The following is a 27,265-nucleotide window of genomic DNA, read 5'->3' on the forward strand; positions in this document are numbered from 1 at the left end:
GGCCAATACATACGAGTGGAAGTGATTTGAGTAGTCCCTGGGTATGTCCTTAAAAATGCAGCTGCACTCCACTTCCTCTTTTCACACCCTGGTGGCTGGAAACATGGTGACAACTAGAGCAGGCCTTTGGACCCATGTGAGGGATGACAGAGCCACCCCACCAGTCTTGACCTGCTCATCTCCCGACTATGACATAAGAGAAGAATAAATTCCCATCTCATTGAGCCACTGTATTTTTTTTTACACAAGTGTTCACAGCAACCCTATTTTTAACAGCCCCAAATGGATACAACCCAAATGCCCATCAATAGGTGAATGGAGAAGCCAACCATGGCATGTCCATACAGCACGATACCATTCAAGAACAAAAAAGGAATGAACCACAACTTGGATGAATCCCTAATTCACTCCACCAAGTGGAACAAGCCAGACAAAAAAAAGAGTACATACTGCAAGCCACTGTACTTTTATAGGCTTTGTTACAGCGTCTTGGTCTACATCATGACTGGTACCTATTATCATTATTACTATTCCCACGGCTCTCCAGGAAATAAAGGTGTGAGCCAGGGCCATCTGGAGTCGGGATACATGCATGAAAAGCATGAGGAGACTCCAGTACATCCCTGGCCATAGATTAACGATCCCTAGAGTCTCCAACGGGGCTCAAGGCCACCTGCACAGGCTCCGTCTGAACAGCCCTCCTTACTTCTCTGACCCCCACATGCCCACTGAGATCCCAGAGGAGAAGTGGACCCAGTTCTCCTTCCTCCCCTCTTCCCTCCTGTACCTTCCTGCAGGGCTTGGAGGACACTTCAAACGAGGCCTTGAAAGCTCTCCTCTGCTGGGTTGTCAAGATGGTCCTGGGACGTTTGGGGCGTTTGTGGTCCTTGCCATCCTCAGTAGCTCCTTTCCCTGCCCCATGGGCTGACTTGCAAAGACTTTCTTCATCGTCACTTTTACCTAAAAGGAGCAAAAAGCAATGCTGTGAATCCCAAAATCCACTTCCTAGAGCTATATGTTATTCCATAACAAGGCTCTTGGGTCCACATTCCTGGGATGGCTTTATGTAAGAGTACAACAACCTGGCCGGGCGTGGTAGCTCACGCCTGTAATCCTAGCACTCTGGGAGGCCAAGGTGGGAGGATTGCTCGAGGTCAGGAGTTTGAAGCCAGCCTGAGCAAGAGCGAGACCCCGTCTCTACTAAAAATAGAAAGAAACTAATTGGCCAACTAATATATATAGAGAAAAAATTAGCCGGGCATGGTGGCGCATGCCTGTAGTCCCAGCTACTTGGGAGGCTGAGGCAGGAGGATTGCTTGAGCCCAGGAGTTTGAGGTTGCTGTGAGCTAGGCTGACGCCACGGCACCAGCTCTGGCCTGGGCAACAAAGCGAGACTCTGTCTCAAAAAAAACAAAAGAGTGCAACAACCTATGTGCACTGATTTGGAAGCTTCCAGGAAGGCTCTTAGAATAAGCTTCTAAAACCCAAAGGCAGGAACCAGAACACCTACGTTACACCTCAGGACTTCAACACAGTATGACATCCTAGTTCAGAGGTCCTCAAACTTTTTAAACAGGGGGCCAGTTCACTGTCTCTCAGATCGTTGGAGGGCCGTTGGAGAGTGCGGCACACATTTCACACATGCGCACTGTGGGCCCAGGACGAGTTGGCTGCTAAACAGGACAGGCAGTGGCAGCAAAAACACCCAGCAGGCCTGATAAATGTCCTCGGCGGGCCGCATATGGCCCGCGGGCCATAGTTTGAGGACACCTGTCCTAGCTCCACTTTAACCAGCTGTGTGGCCTTGAGCAAGTTACTTAATTCTCTGACTCACTTTACTCATCTGCAAAATAGTGACATAGGACAACCCACTCCATTGGAGTTGTTGTGAGGATTGAATGAGTTTATACCAATAAGACACTCACAGTGCTGCTTTGCTTATAGTGAGTTCTCAGTAAGTATTGGTTATTAATATTATTTCTTAGATTATCATTTTTCAAGACTAGGCCTGGAGAAGTTACTTGTAACTTCCTAGATACTACGTCTGAAATTCTGGCCACTGGCAGGTGGTAGAAAATGCTACTGTTTAAAAGGCCACAGAGAACAAGCATTAGAGCACCTACAGGTGCAGACAACTGAGTAGGGACAGATAACTCTAATAATTAGTCAAAATTTCTTATCTGTAAAGTAAATAACTCTCTGTTAAAGTGACTACAATTATGTGAATTACTTCAACTCTATAAGCAGTAAACAGTGTCAGGGGTAACTTCTAAAGGAAATGAAGCCCCCAGTAGGCACCACCTTCTTTTCCAGGGTACCTTGTGCAGCCCACAGACGTCTCACCCATGAGGAGGAGCTTCTAGGGTCTGGGAAACACCCTACTGAGAGAGACTTCTTTTTCCCTTTGGCGTTAAAAGCCGTAGGTAGTTGTATGCCCAAGTGATCCTAAGAAGACCCTCATTTATCTCTGGATCCTCACAGAGCTCAGCTGTCCTCCTTCCTCCAGTGAAAACCTTCGCCCAAGAGCTTTCCCTGTGCCAGCCCCGCCCGGCCACCTCGAGAAAGCCAAGATGAGGGACCCACTGCGTGTGAGCTACGCATCCTTTTCCTTCACTCCCGCCCTGCTCGGTAAAAGATGCTCATTTGCACGTGCTGTTTTAGTTTCGACATTAGCTGAGTTCTCATTTCTGGCTCCACCAGAGCCCCAAAGCTTATTTTTATCTGAAAGGACAATGGCTTCTTCTTTCTAGGAACATTTAAACATACAAGTTTGAAAGTGAAAGGAACACCACACTGTGAGTTCTTGAGGACATGACTGTTTTAATGTAATTGAAAATGGGCTGAGGTTTGCAGACCTGGGTTTCCATTCCAGTTCTGCCCCCTCGTTATAAGTACAGCCCCATGCAAGTCACGTCATGTCACTGACCCCCCCCCTCACCTGCATGAAGAAGACAAGAACACCCAGCCCGTGGGTGTCACAGAAGTAGTGCTGTTATATGGGTCCCTCATCTTGGCTTTCTCGAAAAGCAGCTAGCATGGTCCTGGCACATGGACAGCTTGCAATTGAGGTTGGGAAAAGGATGTCTTTTCCCTCTACCCCATCCTTCTCAATAGCACAGATTAAAAAAAACCCAAAAGATTAAAGAAGAGAGTAAACAAGAGTCCTCATGATGAGGCATGGCTACTCTGGCATCTCACTCTGAGGTTGCCTTTTTCCAGGGGTGATGCAATAAGAGGATCTCAGTCTCACCTGGGCAGCAAGGGTTGCAAAATCTTTCTGGAAGGAGGTTTTCCAGAATGGCCAGGAAAAAACAAGCACTTAAGAACTAAAAGCCTCAGGAAAATAAGAAGATCTCACAAGAGGATAAAAGGTAGAAAAAAGAAAGCCACGGGTAGGCCCTTAGTAGGCCCACCCATCCCACTAGTGGGAGACTCCCCAAATCCCAGTGTGAGGCCAAGAATTCTCAGGAAGGTGGACTCCCCAGAGTGAAAAGGATGTTCCTTTGGCCCTGGTGATGCCTTCAGTGACATTTCTGAGGAAATAGGGCTAACACCCCACCCTGAGGATCATGCGGATCTCCAGCGAGGCAGGTGATGCAAAGAGACTGAATAGCAAGTGAGGGCTGAGCAATGCCCAGTGTAGAACACACTTGCAATGTAAAACATAAAGTGCAATTTTATTATCTGCAAAAACCTCATGTCTTTTGCTGGTTTTGTCAACAAAATGGTACTTGCAAATGTCTCAGGAAGTCAGTCTGATTCTTTTACAGTCATTCCTCCAATAGTTTGACGCCAATGTATAGGCATAAGTGGGGATAATGTAACTAATGAAAATGTAAAGTCTAATATAATGATCATGGTTTGGATGTGTTGACACCATCTAGGAAAGCAATGTGACATGGCACATACAAGCGTGAGTTTGGAGTCATATAAACTCAAGTTTAAATTCTGGTTCTAACAGTTAATATGTGTGATTTAGAACACATTCTCAAAACTCAATTTTCCCATCAGGGAAATTAACAGTGTTATTGGAATTATTAAATGAAATGATGTATGTAAAGGGTTTGGCACCATCCAGAAGAGACTGGTGCTCAATAAATAACAATCATCATCACTATTATTATTCCAACATAAAAGATGTATTCTTGGTCCTAGACACACGTTTTCAGTTAATGGCAATCTCCTATCAATGGAGGATCTGAGTTAAGTTTTAACACTACAAGTGTTCATTTCCCTGTCTTGCAGAAATAACCCTGGCCAATACAGAGAGCCAGTGCAATGTGAGTGTGTGAGTGCTTGTGAGAAGACAGAGAAAGAGAGGGAGCTAGGGCTTGTTCTAGAAGGAAGGTATGATTTCTGCAGTTTGTTCGGAGCCCCAGAGGCAGGATGGCTGAGGGCCAACTGGGGTCCTCCTGCTGCTGTAGCTGTACTCGGCCTTGCCCGGGACGTGTGTGCATCTCCAAAGAGCTGCTGTCCCATCATGAGCCGATGGAGAAGTGGGAAGGAGAACCACTTTCTAGGCTCACCATCGGTGCCCAGTTTTGGAGGACATAGAGAGCTGCTTCTTCATCCTCTCCACACCCTTGTGAGAAGAGAGAGAGGAAAGTGTATTTGTTTTTAGAAGGAGGAGCAGGAGGAGGGGAGGGAAAGAAGAAGGGGAAGGAGAAAGAAAAGAAGGAGGAAGAGAAAGAGAAGTGGTAGCTGTAGTGGTTCGTTTGTGGAGCGTTTCTGACAGTTTCATGGTACATTTTCTCCCTCTGATTCCTCCTTTCTGCTGTTCAATATCTCATGCTCTCTTCTATTTCTTCAGGACCCCCATTTTGCATTCTAAGAAGCACTTCATGCTCTATAGCAGGAGCCTACAAATTTGCTCTGTAAAATGCCAGAGAGTTAATAGTTTAGTCCTTGCAAGCCTTATGGTCTGTAGTGCAACTACTCCACTCTGCCATTGTAGCACAAAAGCAGCCGCCGCAGACAATATGAATGGGCATGGCTGTGTTCCAATAAAACTATATTTCAAACACAGGCACCAAGCCAGATTTGGCCTGCATACCATAGTGCGCTCACCCCTGCCCTAGACCTCTCCTGACCTCCTGCTCTCCATCAAAACTCACACAATCCCAAGTCCCATTCTTTCCGGCTCTGACTGCAGGCAGGAAGCACTGCTCCTCTGATGCACTGCGGAGCCCGTGGTTAGAACGGTCTGATGTGTTCTCTCCCACGGTCAATAACATATAAACATTTAATAGGAAATGCATCTACCCTAATAGTCACCAACGTGGAATTTCAGGTGTCCTGGCTCATCCTAGCAAGAGAGACTCTGAAGATAGAGGGATGGGAGAGCCTCTTGGCACCTCTCAAAGTACAGACAGCTGCCACTAGCCAGCTGCCACCAGGCATGCGGACCGTCACCGACCATCACCCAGCTTCTGTCCACTGCGTTGTCAACATCGTGGGCATAATGGCATGCTCTGCCTCTCTTGGGGAATTTCCAAGCTGCTCCTGGAGTGTTCAGGCTCCCGTCTTCTCTTTCGGCAGGGGCAGGCCCTGCCTGGCTTGGATCCCGACTTCTGCTTGAAAACACGCAGACCCTAAGATATGCACTTATCAATTTGCCCAAGAGAAAGGAACATTCTAAAAGAGCTGGGAGATTTCTCTCAGAATCAGCAGGAGAACTGGAGGGACGGGGGAAAAAAAACTTACAAGAGCAGAGATGCACAGCGGAGGGAGGGAGCGGCCCCTCTGCTGCGGAGACTCCCACACCCAGATGCAGGCCGCAGCGATCCCTCATAATTTAAGCTGACACCCCTCAGCGGAGATGAAAGGAACACCACTCGCTGCTCTCTGACAACAAATGTCAGCATCCCTGGAGGCCATTTAGGCACAGACGCGGCATAAATCTGACTCCTAGCGGGGAAGTCCAGAGATCAAGTCTCCACGCACAGCCTACCAGAGTGAAATGAATTTGCTTGGTGCAAAGTTTGGACATGTTTCTTAGGGCCTTTTTCCCCCCTTTCTTGTAAAAAAAAAAAAAAGAAAAGAAAAATCTGGAATGGTTCAGGGCTGTTGCTCTCCCCTCGCTGTTCCTCCCACTCGTTTATGACATAAGCAATCGCAGATGAAAGACCCAGCCGTGGTTTATGGCTTGGAGATGGAGCTGCACTACCTGTGGGGCCTTGGAGATTCATCTCAGGTTGTTGGAAAAGTCCCAACGGCCCATAAACAGGGCAAGAGATAGCTGAGCTTGGCCCAGGAGGCGATGGTGAGAGAGGGGGACGAGAGACCCTCATGCTAGGGAAGGGAGAGGCAGGAATGGGCCTCAGATGCTTCCCCAGTGACGAGGCTCGTAAATGTCTTTCAGATTCGGGGAGCAGAGGAAGGATCTGGGATTTGTTGTGGGTGGAGGGAGGAAGGAAAGATACAAGGGAGGAATTTGTGAAGACAGGATGTATAGGAAGCTGTTTCAGCCACTGCCCTGCATGCACTACAGGACTGGAATTCATTCTCCCTGAGAAGAGCAGTGGTCAGCTCCGGACACAGTGAACTCAAAGCAGCATTGAAAATCCAAGGGGCAGTAAGTGCAGTTCTTTAGAAAAGCAAAGTCCATGCGGCTACCGTTTTGAAACTGTCTTATGCATAGTACTTCAAGGAGATCTCAACTCAGACCAAAAACAGTTTCCAGTAAAAGATCGGACTTGGAACCTGTTCACCGAATCTTGCACTCAATAAATATTTATTCTACAGGCTCTTGGGTGGGGCACTGCACAAGGACAGTCCTGGGGTCCCGAGATGATGAAGATGCAGCCTCTACTCTCACAGAGATCTCAGACTAGCAGAGAAAGATCCAGCAACAAAATAATGATAATAATAATGATGATAATAATGAATAGAGGAGTCAGGGGAGGAGACTAAGGGAGGGCACACAGCACCAGATGTCCCCTGGGCTAAAAAGGAATAACACAAAAGATGAGCAGAAGTTGCCAGGTAGAAAAGGAGAGAAGAGTATTTTATGCCAAGAGCCCAGGACATTTATGGCATGGGAGCAAGAGACCAACCTAGGAAGGCGGGCTCCTCAAATATAAACACTCCCTGCATGCCACTAAACACTCAGCACTGTCCTGTACACTGTGAGGGGATCATAAAGAAGAACCCCTTGCTCTTAAGGAACAGAAAACAGAGTTAGAGAGAGGTAGCATTTAGGAGGCAATAAAGAATATAAAATAGTTAAGTTCTTCGGGCATGGTAAAAACTGAATATAAAAATATGAGCATTTAGAAAAGAGGAGTATCAATTAGCCAAAGAAGTTAGTGAACGAAGGGGCTTACAGGTAAGGGATGAGTGGATTTGGAAAGCCGGAGGGGAGGAAGCAGGTGTTGCAAAGGGCTCAGCCCACCTGTGGACTGGAGGGAAGGCAAGAGAGTGCATGCATCAGCAAATGACAGTCACCTGTGTATGCCCTGGCCCAGCTGTGGGGAAAATGAGATGCTCTGTCTCCCAACAACCACTGAGGGATCATTCTTTATATGGGAAGGGCATTTGGATGGAGTGGTAGAAAGTAACTTTGACCACAAAATAGGAGACTTGGATTCTATCCCTAGTTTTTTTTACTAAACTGTGTACCCTTGAATAAAACTCACATCTCTAAGACTCAATTTCTTCATCTACAAGATGATATAAATATTCCTTATACTTGCCTAATACTTGGCATGGCATCATTTTACAATTGCATTATTTCACTGTTTCTACTACAACCCTATAATGCAGGAAATGCATTGCTATCATTTTTTTGTTTTTTACAGATGAGTAAACTGAGGCCCAGGAAGAAAGTGAGGTGATCTTTTGCCCAAAGGCACACAGCTGGGATACTCTTTCTTCTACCCCCACTCCTCCTGTGCCTGCCTGACCTGCCTGGCAGGGTTGTGAAGATCCAAGGATACCTGGTGCTTGCAAAACAGCAGGTGCTATCCAACTGTGGTGGTGTTGTTATTAAACAGTGAGGAAAGAAGGGGAAGGGGAAGGGGAAGGGGGGGTATGAAACATCTAACTTGAGTGCCTGCTGGAAAAGCCATTCTTTTCAGTCCAAAAGGGACAAAGCTTAGTTTAAATCCCCATATGTCTCCAGACCCTCCCTTCTCCCCTCCCTCCCCACACTAGCCTGGGCTGCCACTGCAGGCTCCACCAGGGCAAGCTCAGGGAAGGTCTCCGATCACTGTGCACTAAGCATGTCGAGAGTGGAGCGGCCAGAAGCCAAGCTGCACTCCTGAGTCAGGCCGCAGGTAAAGTGTCCCAAGAAAGACACCTTTGTTCAGAGATGTCCACTGCAGATGCCGGTTTCTGTGCCATGCAGAGGGAGGGGCCAGGCAGGTCAGAGGCAGGGCGTTCCAGCTCAGGCGCCCAGGCAGGCCCCAAAGGGGAGCCCTGTGTCTCCACTCTGCAAGTGCTGGCAGCCAGCCACAGCCTGGGTGCCTCTTTCTTCGCTTTCCTCAGCTGGCTGGTGCTCGAGAAGGAAGACCTTGTGCTTGCGAGGCATGCCGGGGGAAACAGGACGGGATTGGTGCTGATTGGTGGAATTGCTATTGCATTGCATCGGTTTCAGGCCTTCTCACTTTGACTAGATCTTAAGCTAACACCTATCCTGCCTCTCTCCCTCCCCCTCTACACACACACACACACACACACACACACACACACACACACACACACATTCTCTCTCTGTCTAATAAAAGCACAGCCACATGTGGTCCAACTGATAAGTGCAGGTATAAATGCTGAGTGTGCCTATGAGGAGACTGTCATACACTGCAAACACTGACAATTGGAACAGCAGAAGATTCCTCTACAGCCACATCACTGCACTCAAATCAATCATGGCTAAATATACTACATGAGAAGCCTATCGTGTTCTGTTTTGCTTTGCCTCCCTCTGAGAGGGAGCCTGTGAAGTTCATAACAAGCTGATTCAGACATTTGGGGCTCGGAGCCCAGTCTAGATAAAAGTTCATTAATCCTGCTGCCCTATAGTTCTCCAGGCCTGGGGTATTACATGCACGGCATTGTATTAGGTTTATATTAACAAGGTTTGACTGTGTGTGCTCCCATTTAGGAAGTGACTTGAGTGGGTCGAATACCCTCTCCCTTTAGTCCAATTTTGCTGTATTAATTACTAGTCTTTTTGAGGTTAAATCATCTGAGAAAATTAAATTGTTTCTAGGCAGAATTGGAAGACAAAGGGTGAATTATCCCTCAATATTGAAAAAACCAGGATAACAAGCCTCTAGGTGGCTAGGGAGTTGGGGTGATTGGCCAGCACTCTAAATGTTCTCATTGCAAAAGTGAATCCTCCCTGGTCAAATTCACTGTGGCCATAATTATAGAGAGAAGTTGCCTGGATGCCCACAGCTGATCAGATTGCCTGAGCTCTTGGCCTGGTTCTAAACAGGCCTTCTTGCTGGTTTGGAGAGGTAAACTGAGGCCAATACCCAGCTGGGTCAATGCCTTCACACTCCACCCAGTCCGTTCTACAAACCACTGACAGGCAATCTGAAAAGAGCAGGGAGAAGTGGGGTCAGACACCTAGCTTTTGTTCTTACCTCCACTACTCACCAGCTGTGTGATCTAAGGCAAATGACCTAACCTCTCTGAGCCCTACCTTCCTAATTTGTAAAATCAGGGTAATAAAGACCTGCCAAGCTACCCTGATAGGACTGTTATGAATTCAATACAGATAGTGCAGTTTAAAACAATTTGAAAAACATTATAATGAAAATATAATATATTTTATATATTTTGATTATGCTTCTTGGATGTCCAGAAACTTACCACATCTCCTCATTGTCTATAAAACTCAAACTGCTCATGTGGAAAATGTCATCATTCAACAACTCCATGTAGAGTGCACCTACTGTGTGCAGCTGCCCTTCCAGACACAGGATAAGGAGAGGACAAGATCGGTAAAGTCTCTGCCTTCCTACCTCCAGTAGGAGAAGACAGTGAATAAATAAAGAAAAACATAGTTTAGTCTTTGACAACGTTAAATGCCAGGAAGAAATGAAACAGAGCCATGGGCTAAAGACTGACTGACTGGGGCAGTGAGGAAGCCTTATTTGCGTTCATAATTCTGTGCTAACACAAAGGTCCAACTCTACCTTCTGCTTGAAGCCTTCCGCAGCTCCCTTTCCAAATACACGTGAGTGGATTAATAAAATGTGGCATATGTATACCATGGAGTACTACTCAGCTATAAGAAACAACAGTGACATAGCACCTCTTGTATTTTCCTGGATAGAGCTGGAGCCCATTCTACTTAGTGAAGTGTCCCAAGAATGGAAAAACAAGCACCACATGTACTCACTAGGAAATTGGTTTCACTGATCAACACCTAAGTGGACATATAGGAATAACATTTATTGGACGTCAGGCAGATGGGAGGGGGGAGGAGGGGATGGGAATATACATACATAAAGAGTGCGACACACACAGTCTGGAGGATGGTCACGCTTGAAGCTCTGACTCGGGGTAGGGGGGCAAGGCAATATACGTAACCTAAACATTTGTGCCCCCATAATATGCAGAAATAATAAAAATAAAATAAAATAAAAACAAATACAGCACACAATTGGCTAATGTTTGCCTATCTCAAATACTTTAGTTATTCAAGTACCTTAAAATTAGAAGATGATTTTATATGTTGTCTTCTTAACTTATTCTCCTAACATTTCAGAAGAAAACAATATTATAAGCTCTAATGTACATTAAAAAAAATAATGCACTAGACTAATATAAAGATTCTGTTATGACATACTACTGGACTACAGCAGAGTGATTACAAGTAGTACTTTGGACTCAAATATTTGGCCGCATTATTTACTAGCTAGTGATCTTGACCAAGTTCCCTCTGCATTGAGTCTTGATGTCCCCATCTTTAAAAGGGGTTGAAAGCACCTACCCAACAAGATAATGATAAGAATTAAACGAGACAATTTGCACAGTGTTTATGGTACCTAGGGCTCATGGTAAGAACTTCAATGCTGCTGAATTATTGTCATTATTATAATTTTATCTATCTTCTATATAACTAGAATGAGCTTCTAGAAAACAGAAATCAAATCTAAATTATCTTTTTACCCTCCACAACACAGCACCATACTGAGCACTCAGGAGATTAATAATTAGCTATTAAATAGTTTAGGTTCAATTAATATCGAACAAACAGAAATAAGCCAAAGGTCACAAGCTGCAAACACACTGGTCACAAGGTCGCAAGCACACTGCAGAGTCCTGTCGTTCCATTTTTTTCATGAATTTATTCACCAACACCAACTGACTTCTTATGATTATAGAAATTACTGAAGAATTATTGGCTACCTCCACAGCTGGGGCTCAGCTGGAATGAAATTTATTTCCCTTAAACTCCAATCTGAATTTCTCTTCCACACGGATATTGATCCTACCGATAGTCCACTGCCTCATTAGTCCAGTTACATTTCAATAGGAAGATAGGGGAGCAGGTTATGCAAATAGAGAAACCGCAAATTGTGATAATTAGGGTTAGAGAGAGGAAGGAGGAAGACGGGAGAGAAGAAAATGGAAACTGGGGCAGAGAGGGAGGACAGCCCCATGGAGCACGTGCAATGGACAATTTGTTGTCAGTCCTCCCATGACTGGAACACGTGGTCTCCAAGGACAGACAGCCTGCAGGAAAGAAGCAGGGGAGCAATTGGCCAGGGAGCCTGAGCCCTGGCAGGCTGGGCTGCCCCCATCACAGAGAGATCTTCGGTAGACATTCCCACGGCCACGCTTCTCCACGGGTGAGAACACAAGATTAGGCAAGGAAGCATGAATGTCTTTCGTAAAGGGAGCTTGCTGTAAATTAACTATAAACTGAGTATAATTGTGTGCAGTGAACTCCATTACGACCATTCGGAAAGTACTTATGGTTATTACCCTTAATTGAAATTGGGTGTCCCAAGATGATCTTGATGTTGATGAAATCACTGCTAACAGTGCCATCTCAAACATTTCATGTAATATGTTAGCCTTGAATTTCTAACACTAAAGACTCTTTTTCCCAATCCTGTCCTTACTTGAATAGAGTTTATTGTTGAAATAGGAGTTGGAGGAAAAATATTGTTACTCTGAACATGAGACCACTGTAATTACAGTCTAGACCCTAAAGCAGTGGTTCTTAAATTAAGCATGCCCCCAAATCACCCGGAGGGCTAGTTAAAGCACAGATTGCTGGGCCCACCCCGAGAGCTTCTGATTCCGTGGGTCTGGGAAGGGGTCTGTTGCTTCCCGTTTCTAATAATCTCCCAGGTGATGCTGATGCTGCTGGTCCAGGAACCACATTTTGTGATAACTGGTCCAAAATGTTCCCCCCTCTCTCTTTCCCCACCCCCAGCCCTGCAGGCACACACAAGGAGGTCTGTGAGAGCTCCTGAAGAGGCATGAACAATCGTAGCACAGTCTTGCTTTCACTCAACAGAGAACTTCATACCTTTTCAACTATTTCAAACAAATCTTCAGATTGACTCCTGCTAGTTTTGATAATTAGGGGAGAGTGGAAAGTATGTTTAAAAACCATGTTTTCCTCTTTAAAAATTATGGCAAGGGCTGGGTACAGTGGCTCACACCTATAATCCCAGCACTCTGGGAGGCTGAAGTTGGAGGACTGCTTGAGGTCAGGAGTTCAAGATCAGCCTGAGCAAGAGCGAGACCCCATCTCTATCAAAAATAGAAAAAATTAGCTGGGCGTTGTAGTATGCATCTGTAGTGTCTGTCCCAGCTCCTTGGGAGGCTGGGGCAAGAGGACCACTTGAGCCCAGGATTTTGAGGTTGCAGTGAGCTGTTATGATGCCACTGCACTCTAGCCTGGGCGACAGAGTAAGACCCTGTCTCAAAAAAAGAAAAAAAAAATCGTGGTATGACTTGAGGGAAATGTGAGAATAAGTACACGGTGACCTAAGGCAGTCATGAACAGGGCTGGCCCTTGATGTGCATTGTGGTGAAGTACACCACCCAGCTCCTGAGTTCTCCTTCCTTTGTCAGGTGTAACAGCTACTAGGCACCAGAGCCATGGGTACCCAAGCTGGTAAGTGAGCCCCCCTGCAAGGACTCTGCATCCTGATTCATCCCCGATTCATCCCTCCTGTACCGTCATGCTCAAGTTGCTCTCTTCCACCTCTATTCATTATCACCTCTTCCAGGATTGAGGCAAAGTGCTGAGCAGTCCTTCTGCTGCAAGACTCAGATGACTTCAAAGCCATGCATCTTTCACGAAGCACAAATGTCATCAAATGCACCTGCTTAGCTTAGCATCCTAGATCAAGTCTTTAAATGAGTCCTCCCTCACGGTCCGCTGTGTCATTTCCACCTATGCCAGTGAAAGCTGGAGCGAGAAGTTATCGGGAACCTTGGCAAAGGAAAAAGAACTTGCTGTTGCAGGTGCCACAGAGCTTTGGGAACTGTAGGTGGCTAATGTGATATGACAGCAGCTGCTCAAGAGGGGTTAGGTGTGACTTTGCTATCGGGTTCTAAGTAGATACAGCTTCTCTTTGCATCAAATGCCTTGCTCTGTAGAACAGATGTGCACCTGAGAAGTTGTACATAGACCAAACTTCTGTGAAGCTGAATTTCATTTTCCCATTGAAGGAGTTCTTGCTTTTACAGATGCTTTATTTTCAGGGATAAATACATATTTTGCAGTATACATAAGGTTCTCATACTTCCATCATTCACGTATTCACCTACAAATATTTATTTTGCAAAGTGTTTAATATACATCCATGAACAAGACAGAGTACCTGCCTCAGAGAATTTACAGTCTAGTGGAGGAGATGACAGGTGAGTGGGCCTTTACAAACCAGGCTGAGAAGTGTTTTGATAAAGGACAGGTTGCTAGAAGAACACCATGGAGGGGCATCTTGTGTGGTCACAGATAGTACATCAGGGAAGGCCTCCTCAAGAAGACTTGTAGAAAGAATAGAGTGGATTTAGGAAAAATAAATTTAAAGGATGAAGCAAAAATATTCTAGCACAAGATAGCACACAGGAGTGTGGATGGTGAAGGAGGGGTAAGCAGAGATGACAAGCAAGGGTTTTGTGTTTTAGTTTTCTAAAACCCAGAGCCAACAGAGTGAAATGGTTAAGAGCAGGCTAGGGTTTGGGAGCTGAAGAGACCTGGATTCAATGCTGGTTCTTTGGGGAACAAATTGCTTAATTTCCCCAAATCTGTTTCCTGGGCACACAGTAAACACTCAGGAAATTCAAACCATTAGTATTCTTAGTCACAAGTAAATAATATCACACACCCTATCAAAGAGGGTCTTATTAACATTAGAAATAGCCAAAAATTTTTGTTTCCATTTTTTTTTGAAAAGGAATAAATGAAAGGGGGGAAATGGCCACAAGCTAGGGAGATAGTCACACAAGCAGATGCCTATCATATCATTTAAAGGTGTTCTTTCAGCCACGGCTTCCACAAACATTTACTGACCTCACAAAATGTTGCAGCAATTGCTGTTCTAGGTATTGGAAACACAGTGGTGGATAAAACAGAAAAGACCCTTAGTCTTCTGGAACTTACCTTTCTTTGGGGAAGATCAATAAGTAAAGAATGGTCTTGGTCATTTTAGACCCTAAACAAAATTGCAACAGTGAAAAGTGATAAGCAGAGATTGAAAGCAGTAAGAGTGATAGAGAAATCTGTAGTGAGGATGTTGTTTTAGATAGATGGTGCTATGGTTTGGATATGTTTGCTTGCATTCACCAAAGGTCTGTTGAGATTCCGTCCCCAGTGTGGTGGTGCTGGGGGTGGGGCCTGGTGGGAGGTGTGTGAGTCACAGGTGTGGATCCGCATGAATGGCTTGGTGCCGTGCTCGTGGTCGTGAGTGAGTTCTCCAGGAGTAGTTCTCTCAAGAATGGATTAGTTCCCACGAGAGTGAGTTGTTATAAAGACAGGATGCTCCTCAGGTTTACCTCTCTTCAAACGTGCCTGCTGCCCCATTGACCTTCACCACCTCCTGTGACACAGCACAGCACGAAAGCCTCTGCCAGAGGCCAGGGCCACACCCTTGAACATCTCATCCTGCAGAACTGCATGCTAAATAAACGTTTTCTTTGTAAATTACCCAGTCTCAGGTATTCTTTTATAGCAACACAAAATGGACTAAGACAAATGATCACACCTCTCAGGGATCAAGACCCTCTGGAGAAGGTGACATTTGAAGGTGACAAGAAAGAGCAAGCCAAGTGAAGGGCTCAGGGCCGACTGTCCTAGGCAGAGGGAACAGGAATGTGCTTGGTGTGCTCAGCCATTACATCCAGGTCACAGACCATGAAGGGAAGAAAGGTACGAAAGGAGGTGAGGGGGCAGGTGCCAGATCATGGTAGGGCACACAGGCCAGGACAGGGACTTTGGATTTAGTCTAAGTACAAAGGGAGGCCACAGCCAGTGAGTGGCAGAGATCGGAGTAGAAGCCTAGTCCCAATCCCTTACTGCCTAGTGTGGGCTTTCTTCTACACTTTGCCCCCTCCCACTCTAGAAGGCCTGCTCTCTGTGCAAAAAAGAGGCCCCAACTTTTCTGAACAGATGTTGATTTTTAATTCTCTTTCCACCATTTTAGACGCCTCTACTTTTCTTCCTCGTCTATTGTATGGGTTTCTGAGAATAGGTGCCATTCTCTTAGATGTACTCCTTCCCTTCTCTTTGTCTCCTTGAGTTACCCAGCAGCTGACCCTTGCAGGCTGATGCATCTGTCTGGGTTCAGCCAATGAGAGGCATTTACAAAGAAGTCAGAGGAAAGGGAGAATCCAAGGTATTTCCCGGTCTCTGTCTGCCTTGTGAGATGTCTCTGGCAGCTGTTGCATCTCCTCCACGGCTCCAACTCACACCTGACAGGGCCACTTCAGCTGGGGACCAGATGTCCCCAGAAGTTACATCACCTCCTCACTCTGTCCCTCAGCTTAGGGATAATAGCAGCTTCCCTTTGTTGCTAATGTATACATTGTCTTACCTTATCTGTTTGCATCTCAACAATCTCAACAGCTGTGTAGTTCATTCTCTGTACTAAACTGGTTCTGTTTTAAATGTTGACAGTTGTTTCTCCTACCCAGGTTGTCCCCTGGCTGATTAAGTTCTTGAGAGTGACAACAAATTTCATAGGTTTGGCAATCGTCCCTTCACTTGCCAGGTAAGCATTCCCACACTCTCCACTTCACTAGCCATACTGAAAACTAAGTTAGCTCAAACCATTTTCTCACTTCCTTTGTTAATGTTCTTGGAACTAGCTTATACCAGAGTAGTAGTTGGGCGATGAGACATGGCAAACATTTACCCCAGAATATAGACATTAGGTCCAGAATTTGTTGGAAATTAATACTAATGGTCTATGAGCAGTCAGCACCATGGCCAGATCCAAGAGGCCACAGACAAAAACCATAGGCCAGAAAGGACTTTAAAGGAAACTTATTCCATAGACCACAGAGAGAAACTGGACAGCTTATCATTTTGCTTGTGGAGCTCCTCTTCAATTTGTCTCCAGTATCTGTACTGCTGTGACATATACAGACCAAACAATTAAAAATACAGATTTTTATCACATGCAACGTCACCTCTAGGAATAGATAAAATTGGAATGAACCCTGCAGCCTTTCCTGGATATGATCTATCAGATTTCATCAAATATAAGCTACCCTTAATTGTAAAACATGTCATTATTTCATGGACCACCAAGAAAGAAAGAATTGCAGCCAATTAAACTTTGATACAATGCTTTCTCATCACATCAACTGTGACTCAGATACCAATTTTGGATATGTTAAATTATAACCCAAAAAAGTGTCTTAGAATATGAAATATGGCATCATCTCTTCTGTAGGCACCCAAGTCCTCTTAAACCATATAAACTGTTTAAAGAGCTGCTCATTCTAGAAAACCCCAAGGTTCAGGACCCTGGGGAGGACATCCATTAATAGGCATCCTAGGTGGCCCCCCATGTTTCCATTATTAGTCACAACTCCTTCACATGTTCCCAAATAACTCTTTGGTCATGTTTATATGACACCAAAAGAGGTAGCACAAGAGTCCTATGTGGGTGGGGAAAAGCCTGTTATTACCACTAACAATAACATGGCCTTGGATGAGGCACTTAACCTCAGTTTCCTCAACTATACAATAAGGGAGTTGTGATAGACGATGTCTTAGACAACTTTCAACACAATCTTCTATATCTGGAAATGAAAGGGGACAATATTAACAAATCCACTGTCTGGACTTGTTGACTATTGGTTCTCAATTGGGAATGTTCTGTTTCCCAGGGGCATTTGCAAATGGATGAAGGCTCTTTTTCTAGTTGTTAGTGGATGGGGCCATAAATGCAAAATAGCAAATTTCCCCACCAAAAAAGCTAATGGTGCTCATTTTGAGAAATGTTGATTGAGACTGTTATAGACTACATATTTGTATTCCCTCCAAATCCGTATGTTGAAATCCTAAGCCCCAAAGTGATGGTCTTAACAGGTAAGGCCTTATGAGTGGTCATTAGATCATTAGGGGGCAGGTGTTATAAATGGAATTAGCACCCTTTGAGAGGAACCCCAGAGAGCTCTCACTCTCTTTAAATCATGTGAGGATACAATGAAAAGTCAGCAGTCCGCAACCTAGAAAAGAGCCCTCACCAGAACTCAACCAAGGTGTCCTGATCTCAGACTTCCAGCCACCAGAACTCAGAGAAATAAATGTCTGTTACTTATAAATCACCCCATTTGTGGTATTTTGTTATGGCAGCCTGAGCAGACTAAGACAGGAATCTTCTGAGTTGGTGTTTATGATGGTGAACCAAAATCTCTAAGCTTACACTCTGATTCCATAATGATTTTTTTCTAATTTAATTTTTATTATAACGATTTAATGTGAATAGCTTGAGAAGCTATCACTTAGGCAATGCCTAAGGAAATCCCCAAATTTGCTGTCTAGATGGCAATCTGAGTCCTAACATTCTCCCATGAACTTCTCAAGTTTCTTTTTTCCTGATGGCAGGACCAGCCCTACATATACATAATAACTTTCTCTATGGTCTAAGTGAAACCAGCAGATTTCCACTGCTCTGTCCCATGGCTCCCAGATCATCACATGAATGTAGACTTATGACTTACCCTCCAGTGGCCCCTTGGTGAAATATGCTGGGAAACAGCACCAAGGGTAAGCACCAAGAATAAAGAAACTTGGAGAACTTCTAGACGAATGACTCAATTCACATTTCCTCAGATGGGGAAACTGAGTCCCAGACAGGTAAAGTAGCTTATTTAAGACCATATCCCTGCTTAGTAGCTCCAAATCTAGGGTCCAAGTCTCTTGGCTCAGATCCAGTGCTCTTGCACCACGCCAAGTGTCCGTCACAGGTGGCAGGAGGGGAAGGCCTTTGGCAATTCAGATTCAGGCTCCTCATGGGCAGAATGGTGAACACTCCCCACTGCCCGGGGAACGCGCTATCCTCAAAAACTCCACAAACTCAATCCAAGGGGTTGAGCACCAACACTCTTAACATTTGTTGATAAAAAGTTTTCTAAAGTAAATTACTCCATCTTCCCGGCTCGCTACCTAGAGCTTATCGACATAAGTAGTCCTTTTGCGTGTGTGATGGTTCTTGATCTTTTGACCAGTCCTGAGGGGTACTGTCTGAAATGTAAGCAATTGTTTGTACAACTGCACATGCAGAAAGTATAGGAGATTGGGCAGAGGGGACTAACACTGGAAAACACTTCCTCAAGGTTGTCGCTTGAAAGAAATATTTGATACCAGCTTACTTTCTGATTAATTCTTTCTTTATACAATTGGCTCTTGAACAACATGGGTTTGAACTTCGCTGGTCCGCTTATATGGGATTTTTTTCAACCAACTGCAGATGGAAAACACAGTATTCACCGGATGGGAACCGTGTGTGTACAGAGGGCTGAATTTCTGAATAGACTGGCTTCCCAGGGCTGCAGTACTTGAGTATGACCAGATTTTGGAACCAGTCCCCCAAGTATACCGAGGGACAACTATACTAAAGAAGGCTTTCTTCTGATTTATTGAAAGTTCTAGTTAATTGGTTAATTGGGTTTCCATGAACCAGGGTTTGTTGCAAAACCACAAGTGTTGTTATTTCTGAATTACCCTTTTCCTCCTGCTCAAACTGTTTTAAACAGGCTTTTTTTTTTTTTCTGAAAAAAAAAAAAAAAAAAGTTCCATGCTTATAATTTGAGACTTGTAACCCTTGAGATGGTCTGAGACAAGTTTCTTCCAACTTTCTGGAACCTTAATGATTACAAATCTGTTATTACTAGAAATTGTCCTACACAGACCGTCCAAATGCACTGAAGGCATGACAGTGACTAAAATCAGTATGTTTTATGTGTCTGACAAAGCATGCTCAAGGGGGTTCTCTCAGACACAGAGAAGGAAAAACCTCTGTCCACTGTCCCACAAGAATGCATCATGTTCCCTGGGTACACCCAAAGAAAATGAACTGGGGGATAGGGACACCCAGGTCCATGTGTGGGGAGCGCCAGGGGGTATGCCCGTGTGCTGGAGCACCAAATGGCCCCAGATGAAGGTAATTGAGGCCCAAGGGCACCATGCCACTTTGGAGGAGATCTGTAGCTCTGTCCTGAGCCCTTCTCATTCATTTCGAGTTACCATGTCTGGGCTCAGAGACACAGAGCTCATCAAAGAGAGGGAGGCATTTTCCATTGCTTTTCTCAAACTTTGGAAAAGCATCAGAAATGCCAACGCATGGTTCTACCAGCCTCTGGAGGGGAAAACTAAGTCTCAATGGACCTCCCTTAGAGGCAATGGGGCGTGAGTAGGCTCACAGTGTCCTGCAGAGCCATGAGACACTAGGCAAGGGAAGGAGTCGGGGAGGGGGGACATTTTCTGTACTTATTTTTCCATTGCCTTGTCTGCTTTTAGGAAGGATGAAGCCCTTCCCAAGTTGCAGGTGGTGGTTTAAGAAGAAAATAAACACACAACTCAAACTAAACTGACTGCTTCATATTCACAACACAAACCATTTCTTGGGGAAATTGCTTAGAGCTAATGTCACATTCCCCGCGGCACATTCCACTTTGCAGAGATGGTGTCTGGTGTCCTTTGTCCCTCCTTCAAGAACCAAAATTCCCTCTGGTCACACCCCAGCTATTAGATTAGGTAATGCCAGCTGTGGCTCCTTGTGTCACTGTCAAGCAGCCTCATATGCAACTTCCCAACCATCTGAAAAGGGCACTTTGGTGAGTCAGGAAGATGTCCTTGGAGTGTCTGTCACCACTTCTTGGATTTCCTCACTCTCCTTAGCCAGTGTATACATAGGGTATCGAAAGGACCAGCAGAAGTACCCCATGCTTATGTATAATAATGAATTCCCTTCACTGAGCATTTACTTTGCACCCAGTACCATGAAAAACATTCTTTATATATACTGTCTTACACAAGCCTCACAAGTTTGGTTGTTTGTTTGTTTTCTCATAGCCAGAAGACTCAGACAATTGCATCATTGGAGACACTGGTTGAAAAGTACCCAGTTTTTAAAACCTTCGGGTTTTCTGCGATTCTCAAATCCACCTCTGATCTCTCTCCTGAACCCCCAGATCCTTGTGTTCAACTGCCCACCAGACGTCCACATCCACATGGCCTCCAAAATTTACCTTCAAACTCACCATGCCATGCCCACCTGAATTCATTATCTAGATCCGTCTTTCTTTCCTGAACTTTCTATCTCTTCTGTGACATCGCTATTCATACAATTTAGAAACCTCAAGGTCTTCCTCAATTTCAACCTCTCTTCTTATATTTCACAGTCATTTACACTCTAGAATTTAAGCTCTCTGCTGGCAGGTGGTTGGCCTGTTTTGCTCACCACTGTATCCCCAGCACTTAGAATGATGCCTGTCACATAGCAAGAGTCACTGAGTACTGAAGGAATAAGATGAATGAATGCATTCTCTGAAACCTCTAACTTGTGAAGGTCCAAACTTCACCTCTCACTCGGAAGGAACACAGCAGTAGCTTCCCGCTCACCTTCCCAGCCTGTGATGTTACCCAACTTCCATCCATCTCCCTACTTCACTTTTGGAAAAAAAAAAAAAAAAAAAACAACAGATCGAGTAACACCATAACCCTGTTTACAAATTTCTGATCAGACTTTCCATAACCATCAGAATATATTCAAATAAGATATGCAAAACCCTTCACATTTTGGCATAAATCTCACCACTCCCTTACACCAGGATCTCAGCGCCCCAGAGGAACTCTACAATGAAGCCCGTTCTCCCATGCCTGGATACAATCCCACTCGGCAACTCAGCACAGGCTAAGCTATACCATTTTTCTAACAACATACTCATCTGCCTTTCGTCGCCTACAAATTACCCACTCTGTCAAGTCCTAGCTACAATGTCATATCCATTGATAAGCACTTTCCAAATAGTTTCAGGTCCTCTGCCCTAATACACATATCCAAACCCGAAGGGAGAGTATTGCTCCCATCTCTATGATCCCGTAGCACTTTGTGTCTCTGCTATAACAATCATGCATATTATATTTTATTGCAATTATTTTTTTATAGGAGTTTCCTACCCACTGAAGAACCTGAGTGCCTAGAACACAAAGGTAGTTTCCCTTCCTCTTGTAATCATCAGTGTCTAACCCAGTGTCTGACAGATACAGATAGGCCTTCACAATGTTTGCTGAACTGGCCTCAATTTAATTTAGTTAACATCAATCAGAGAGTAAGGAATAAACAAACAGTCATGGACTTAGTGAGACTAATTCTCTGAGGTCTTCACCGCCAAGGCCAAACTAAAAACTAAAGTAATTACTTGGGTAGATAATTCATGAAAGAAGGAAAATCATTTGCATTTGAATGATCTAGCCAGGATTTTCTGCTTATTGATGTTTCTGGAATTTTTCAGATAATGGCTTCAATTCTTTGATTCTTTCATGGTATAGAGAGCAGGCCAGAAAGTTAATCTAACAATCACGCTCCCATCTGAAACCAGGCAACTTTCAACCGGTTCTGCTGAACAGAAAACATCCATAGAAACCACGTTTTTAGAATGCCATAATGCAGAGGTCGAAGGGCCTGCAATGTTCAGATTCAGCACTCTTCGGCACTCCAAAAAGCTCCTAGAGAATGCCAGGAGGTGTTGCACTCCTGATATTTAAACAACCTCACGTCTGGCCACCATTTATTTATGCCCTTAGAATTCTCCAGGTCGGGGCAAGAAGGAGAGAGAGTGAGCAGCGTGGGGAGACCATGCAGTGAGTGGTATCTGTGGCACGGGGAGCTAAAAACCAAACCAGGACTCAGCTCAGGCTCTGGGAACCCAAAGGCAGGCAGGGTCCAGGTGGCACGTCTGTGCGTCTCTCTCTTCCAGGGCATGCGCGAGGGCGGGGGCGAGAGCCAGACTGGGGAAAGCGAGATCCCGGGCTGCAAACAACCGACGAGCCCTCCCTTTGCGCGCGCGCGCGCCCACCCGGACACACACGGGCGCACACGGGCGCGCGCGCAAATCCCCAGCACCTGCTTCGGAAAGCCACCTCTCGCAGGCCGGCCCGGAGGCGCGGCTCCGCCAGCGGAGAGCCGGCGGATTTACCGTGGCATTACTTTTAATTAACTCCGCGGCGCGGCGCGGGGAGCGCGGGGAGGGCCCTAATCCCGGGCCCGCCTGACGTCACCTGGGAACGCGCGGCGGCGCGGGGCGGCGCGGACCGGCGGCGACCTCCCCGCGACCCGGCCGCGCCTCCGCCCGCGCGGGGCTTTGCTCCGCGGGAATTAGGGGAAGGAGAAATGTTAGTACACTTTTAATTGGAAACCGAGTTCTTCTTTCAGAGCGGCTTGTTTACTCAGGACTGGGCATTAGAACTCAGGGGAGGCTCTAATTGAAGTGACGGCTTTGGAGATTATGGGGAACATATGGCCCTACCGCCGGGCTCTTTATCTGCATTTTCTCATAAAACTGCCGTCCGTGTGTGCTTCTGCGGCCGGCCTCTTGCATTTCTAAGAGGCCTTTGAAGAGCTGGCCGAAAGCGCGCGCGCGGGGGAACGCGGCGCCCCGGGGCTCCGGGCCCCGCACTGCGCGCCCGGCCGCCCGCGCGTCCCGGAGCCCGGCCCGGGCTCGACTGGCACCGACCCTGCCTGCGGTCTGAGCGCGGAGACGGAGGATGAGGGCTGGAAAGAGAAAACTCGGACCGGTGACTCCTGGCAGGGGTATAATTCAAACTGTTGTGAGCAGACGGCAGGAGGGAGTTGCCAAGGCAACGGGAGACTCCCTCCCGCCGCCCCTTCCTCTAAGGCCCCGGAGAGGGAAGCCTCCGTGCGCCGTGTCGGGGCCAAGCCCGCGCACAGAAGGGAAATGCTAACACGGGTGTCTTGCACAGAATTACATTTTCCCCCCAGCAGTCAATCAATAAATCAGACATGGAGCCATACGCGCTTGCAGGCTCCAGCACCCATCGCCACCCTGTGGGTTCTCTCAGCCCTACCCCTGCTAGATTATCTATGTTTCTAGAACAGCAGGACCAAACATGGGGCACCTAGTTGAATATGCAATTCCGATAAACAATCATTTTTATATTGCCTGAGACATTCATACAAAAATGATTCACTGTTTGCCCGAAATTCAAATTTATCCGTACCCCATGAGTTTTTGTTTGCTTTATCCCACAACCCTAACTACATCCTCTCCCTCTAAGGAAACCACTGCTTTCTGTTTTAGCTCCAGAATCTCCTTGGGTGAGCACCAAAGCCCTGCAACTGAAAAAACAGCCCATTGAAGCGCCCCAACTCCATCCCTCTGAGCTTCACTTTCTGGGGCGATGGTTCTCACCCAGGCTGAGATGGATAGAGACAAAATGTCAGCACTACCCTTGAAAAACAAACCTGAGTTCATTTCACCTGACAGTGGGATTATAACAGATGGTAGGACATCGCAGGTCAGTTTGTAGAAGACTGTTAGAAGAAGTTCTGACGTTTACCAATTTATTCCATTGTCACATACTTTTATTCATTTAACAAATGAGGGCCATGGTTTGCACAGTTGATACCTCTCATCTGGACAAAAAAGGTCAACAGTTTTTCCTGCTACCATCAAATAAGCCACAGTAGCAGAAGAACCAGAAGTTTGTTGAGTAACTGTATAATAACAAAACAGACCAAACCAAAAAACCAGTAATAGAACCTTATGTGCACTTTTAAAGGACTTCCTCATTCACACACCATATTGTCTTTGGATCCTTCAAAGCCTCCTACTGCCTTCTAAGAGGTGCCCATGAGAAGTATAGTGATGGTGATTAATGTTTAAAGAGGAACTGGAGGTTAGAACAGAAGGTGAACTTGTGACTGATTTTGAAAGGGAGTGTAAACTCAGTTCAAATCACTTTGTTTTCATTGCTTTAATTATATATGAAAAGTTTCTCCAGTTGGGGTCTCTCAGGTAATAAGTCCTACTGAGTACCTGGAGCACTGCCATAGCCAGACAGGAAGAGCTGTCAGTGAAACATGAGAACAAAATGCAAGGTCCATTTTCATTCACATGCAGATTTTAACAACTAGGCAACACAACATGATGCTTACATGATACAGGTTCTGGAGCTAGACAGGGTTTGAATTCTGGCCTTGCAATTACTAGCTGTAGGACCTTAAGCCAATTACCAATTTTTCCATGTTCAGCTTCCTCATCTGTAGAATGGGAATAATCATAACATTGTCTTGTGGCTCAATAATTGTTAACATCATTATCAGCAGCAGCGGCATGCAAAAATCACAATGATCAATTGTCCATTGGGCCAATTTTTATTTTTTACGAAGGTTGTGCAGGAGAAATGAATGCATACAGGCAGCACACTATGATAGATTAAATATGCTGTGAAGCAACTGCAGTCATTTTAAAGTATGCTTTTTATTATTCATTTCAATCAAAATGTTTGTGTGAACACATTTCCAAAATTAAATTACAGTCAATGGAAAAGAGATAATGTATTTTCTGGATCTGTATATTGCCTGTCATTTTTTAAGCACCAAAGATAAACTTTACCCAACTCACAATTATAGTGAGGGCTGAGTGCCTCTGTTTCAGTATCAAGTGTCCTGACTTGGTAATTGGTAGAATTAAGTTCTTATTCTGGCTTATCCCTGACTCAAGTATCCTGTGTCTTTATTTTTCCATCTACATTATGAAGACAAAACAAATACACTAGAAGGCAAAGGTTCAGTACAGAAAAGAAGTTCTGGGCCTCAGACTGAAGGCAACAGATAACTCTGGTAGTCAATTTTATGGCTGTGATTTCGTGTTGGAGGCAAAATTGTTGATTTTGAAAACAACCCGAAAGGCTCAGGCAATCACAACTGCCTCTTGCCAACCATCCAGAGATGCCAGACTAATAAATCAGAAAATGTCCATGAAGACCCTTTATGCTAGTCACAATACAAATAATACATGTGCTCTTTGTGTCTCTTCAATAAGCATAACAGCAATAAAAAGAGATAAGTTACTACATGTTTACTGTGTGCAAGATACTACACCGAGACTTTGGGCCAAGAGATGATATCTTTTGTCTTCTTCTCAGCATCTGACACAGCACGTATGATTAAGACATATTTATTGGCTTGAAATTTAAGTTCTTTATGCCAATTCCAAAACCTGGGTATAGGTTTGTAATTGTGCTTTGAAGCAGTTCTTTTCGAAATCCAGGCCATGGTCCATCAGTAGCTTATGAAATTAATACAGTGGGCTAAGACTAGAATTTAAAAAAATAAATACAATAGAAAATATCATCACATAGGGAAGCAGTCAGTCTAAGTGTTGAAATTAATTTCATACACACACAGAAATGTGTATCTAGGTCATGATAAAAAATGTATTTTTTATAGAGCTGCAGTTAAACTTTTCTGAAAAGTGCTGATGTAGAGGAGAGTCTTTTGAAAACACTGCTTTAGGGGGAAATATAAAATATGATTTAAATACATTTATAAATGTATTTAAACACAAATATAATGCTTATCGGAGTACTTTTAATACCTACTCAAGGTTGTTTTTTTTTTTTTTTTTCCAAGTCACTCACTTCTTTGCTTCTTAAAGGTAAGGATGGCAAGATTGATTTCCAAGTTATGTCCTTTTTTCCATCTGTCAGCCCCTTTATATCACAAAGTTGTCCTGCTATTTTCTTGACATTAGGATGTTGGCTTAGAGATGTTTTTCTCAGGTGTGCTGCTGAGTATTCACTAATTCCTCTGCCTTTCTTTTTCTGCAACTAAAACACAGTGTTTACCACAGAGCCTGACACCGTGGAGGTGACTGTAAGAAATATTTGTTGAATTAAAAGGTTGGTAAGGTGCCTGCCTGCAAGGACAGGTGGATTATGACATATGACAGAGCAGTGCTAGCAGGCCTATTCAGGAATAGAAAGCGTAACTTTGGCCTTAGCTGTACTGTGCATCCGCTAACGGGTAACTGTCAGGTTCAGTGTCCTTTCTGCACTCAAAGACTTTTGTCGCAGGAGGGGAGTCTAATCTGCTCTAAAAGCAACTCATTCAAAGATGGGAGACATACCACCACCTCCAGACCAAGAGGCACAGAAAGTCCCACCCCCAGGATAACTACATGACAGGAAATGTTACGTTCAGGAATAAGAAGGTACTTGGGCATTCAAAACAGCTCAAATCATGACCACTCTAAGCCTCAGTTTCCTGGTCTATAAAAGAATGGTAAATCCATAAAATTCCTATTAAGTCCTGGAAACAACCACAAGACTGTTTCCCCCTGGTCTTCTGCATTGACTGTGCAGAATGCAATGCTAACTAGACTATTCAGAAACGTGAAAGTACACCTGAGACACACAGGCCCCTGGTGCGAATCAGCTCATCTCCAGTTCATGCATTCTAGCCACCCAAAATGACAGTCCCTCTGTCTGTACCCCGAGAAGCAGAGGGTCAGCTATCCAGAGGCATCTAAAACAAAAGAGCAAAGACAGAAGAGGAGATGTTTGTGAAATGATGGATCTTTGGTGAAATAAGCTTATGAGCCATGAGCTACCCAGAAGTAGACTAGCCCCTGCATGATGAGATAATAATGAGAACTGTCATTTACTAGGAACCAGCCCAGTTTCAAACCCTTGATTTACATGACCTCTTTTCATTCTTATAGCAACCCACAGAAAAGGTACTGTAACCCCCTTTTTGCTGATTAGGAAAAGGAGTCCTGGAGAGGAGAAGGGGTTTACCCAAGGTCT

The 27,265-nt window shown here is 44.9% G+C and overlaps 1 protein-coding gene across 1 annotated transcript in view; it reads right to left on the reverse strand.

The window, feature by feature from the left end:
- Positions 1-634: 634 nt before the first annotated feature.
- Positions 635-27,265, reverse strand: part of LOC142876315 (LIM homeobox transcription factor 1-alpha-like) — a 39,290-nt gene continuing 12,659 nt past the window's right edge. Inside the window, exon 3 of the mRNA XM_076010432.1 lies at positions 635-960. Coding sequence (XP_075866547.1) covers positions 635-960 — 326 coding nt within the window. The remainder of the gene's footprint in view (positions 961-27,265) is intronic.

The sequence above is a fragment of the Microcebus murinus genome, chromosome 2 (genome assembly GCF_040939455.1).
Source record: "Microcebus murinus isolate Inina chromosome 2, M.murinus_Inina_mat1.0, whole genome shotgun sequence".
NCBI classification, from domain to species: domain Eukaryota; kingdom Metazoa; phylum Chordata; class Mammalia; order Primates; family Cheirogaleidae; genus Microcebus; species Microcebus murinus.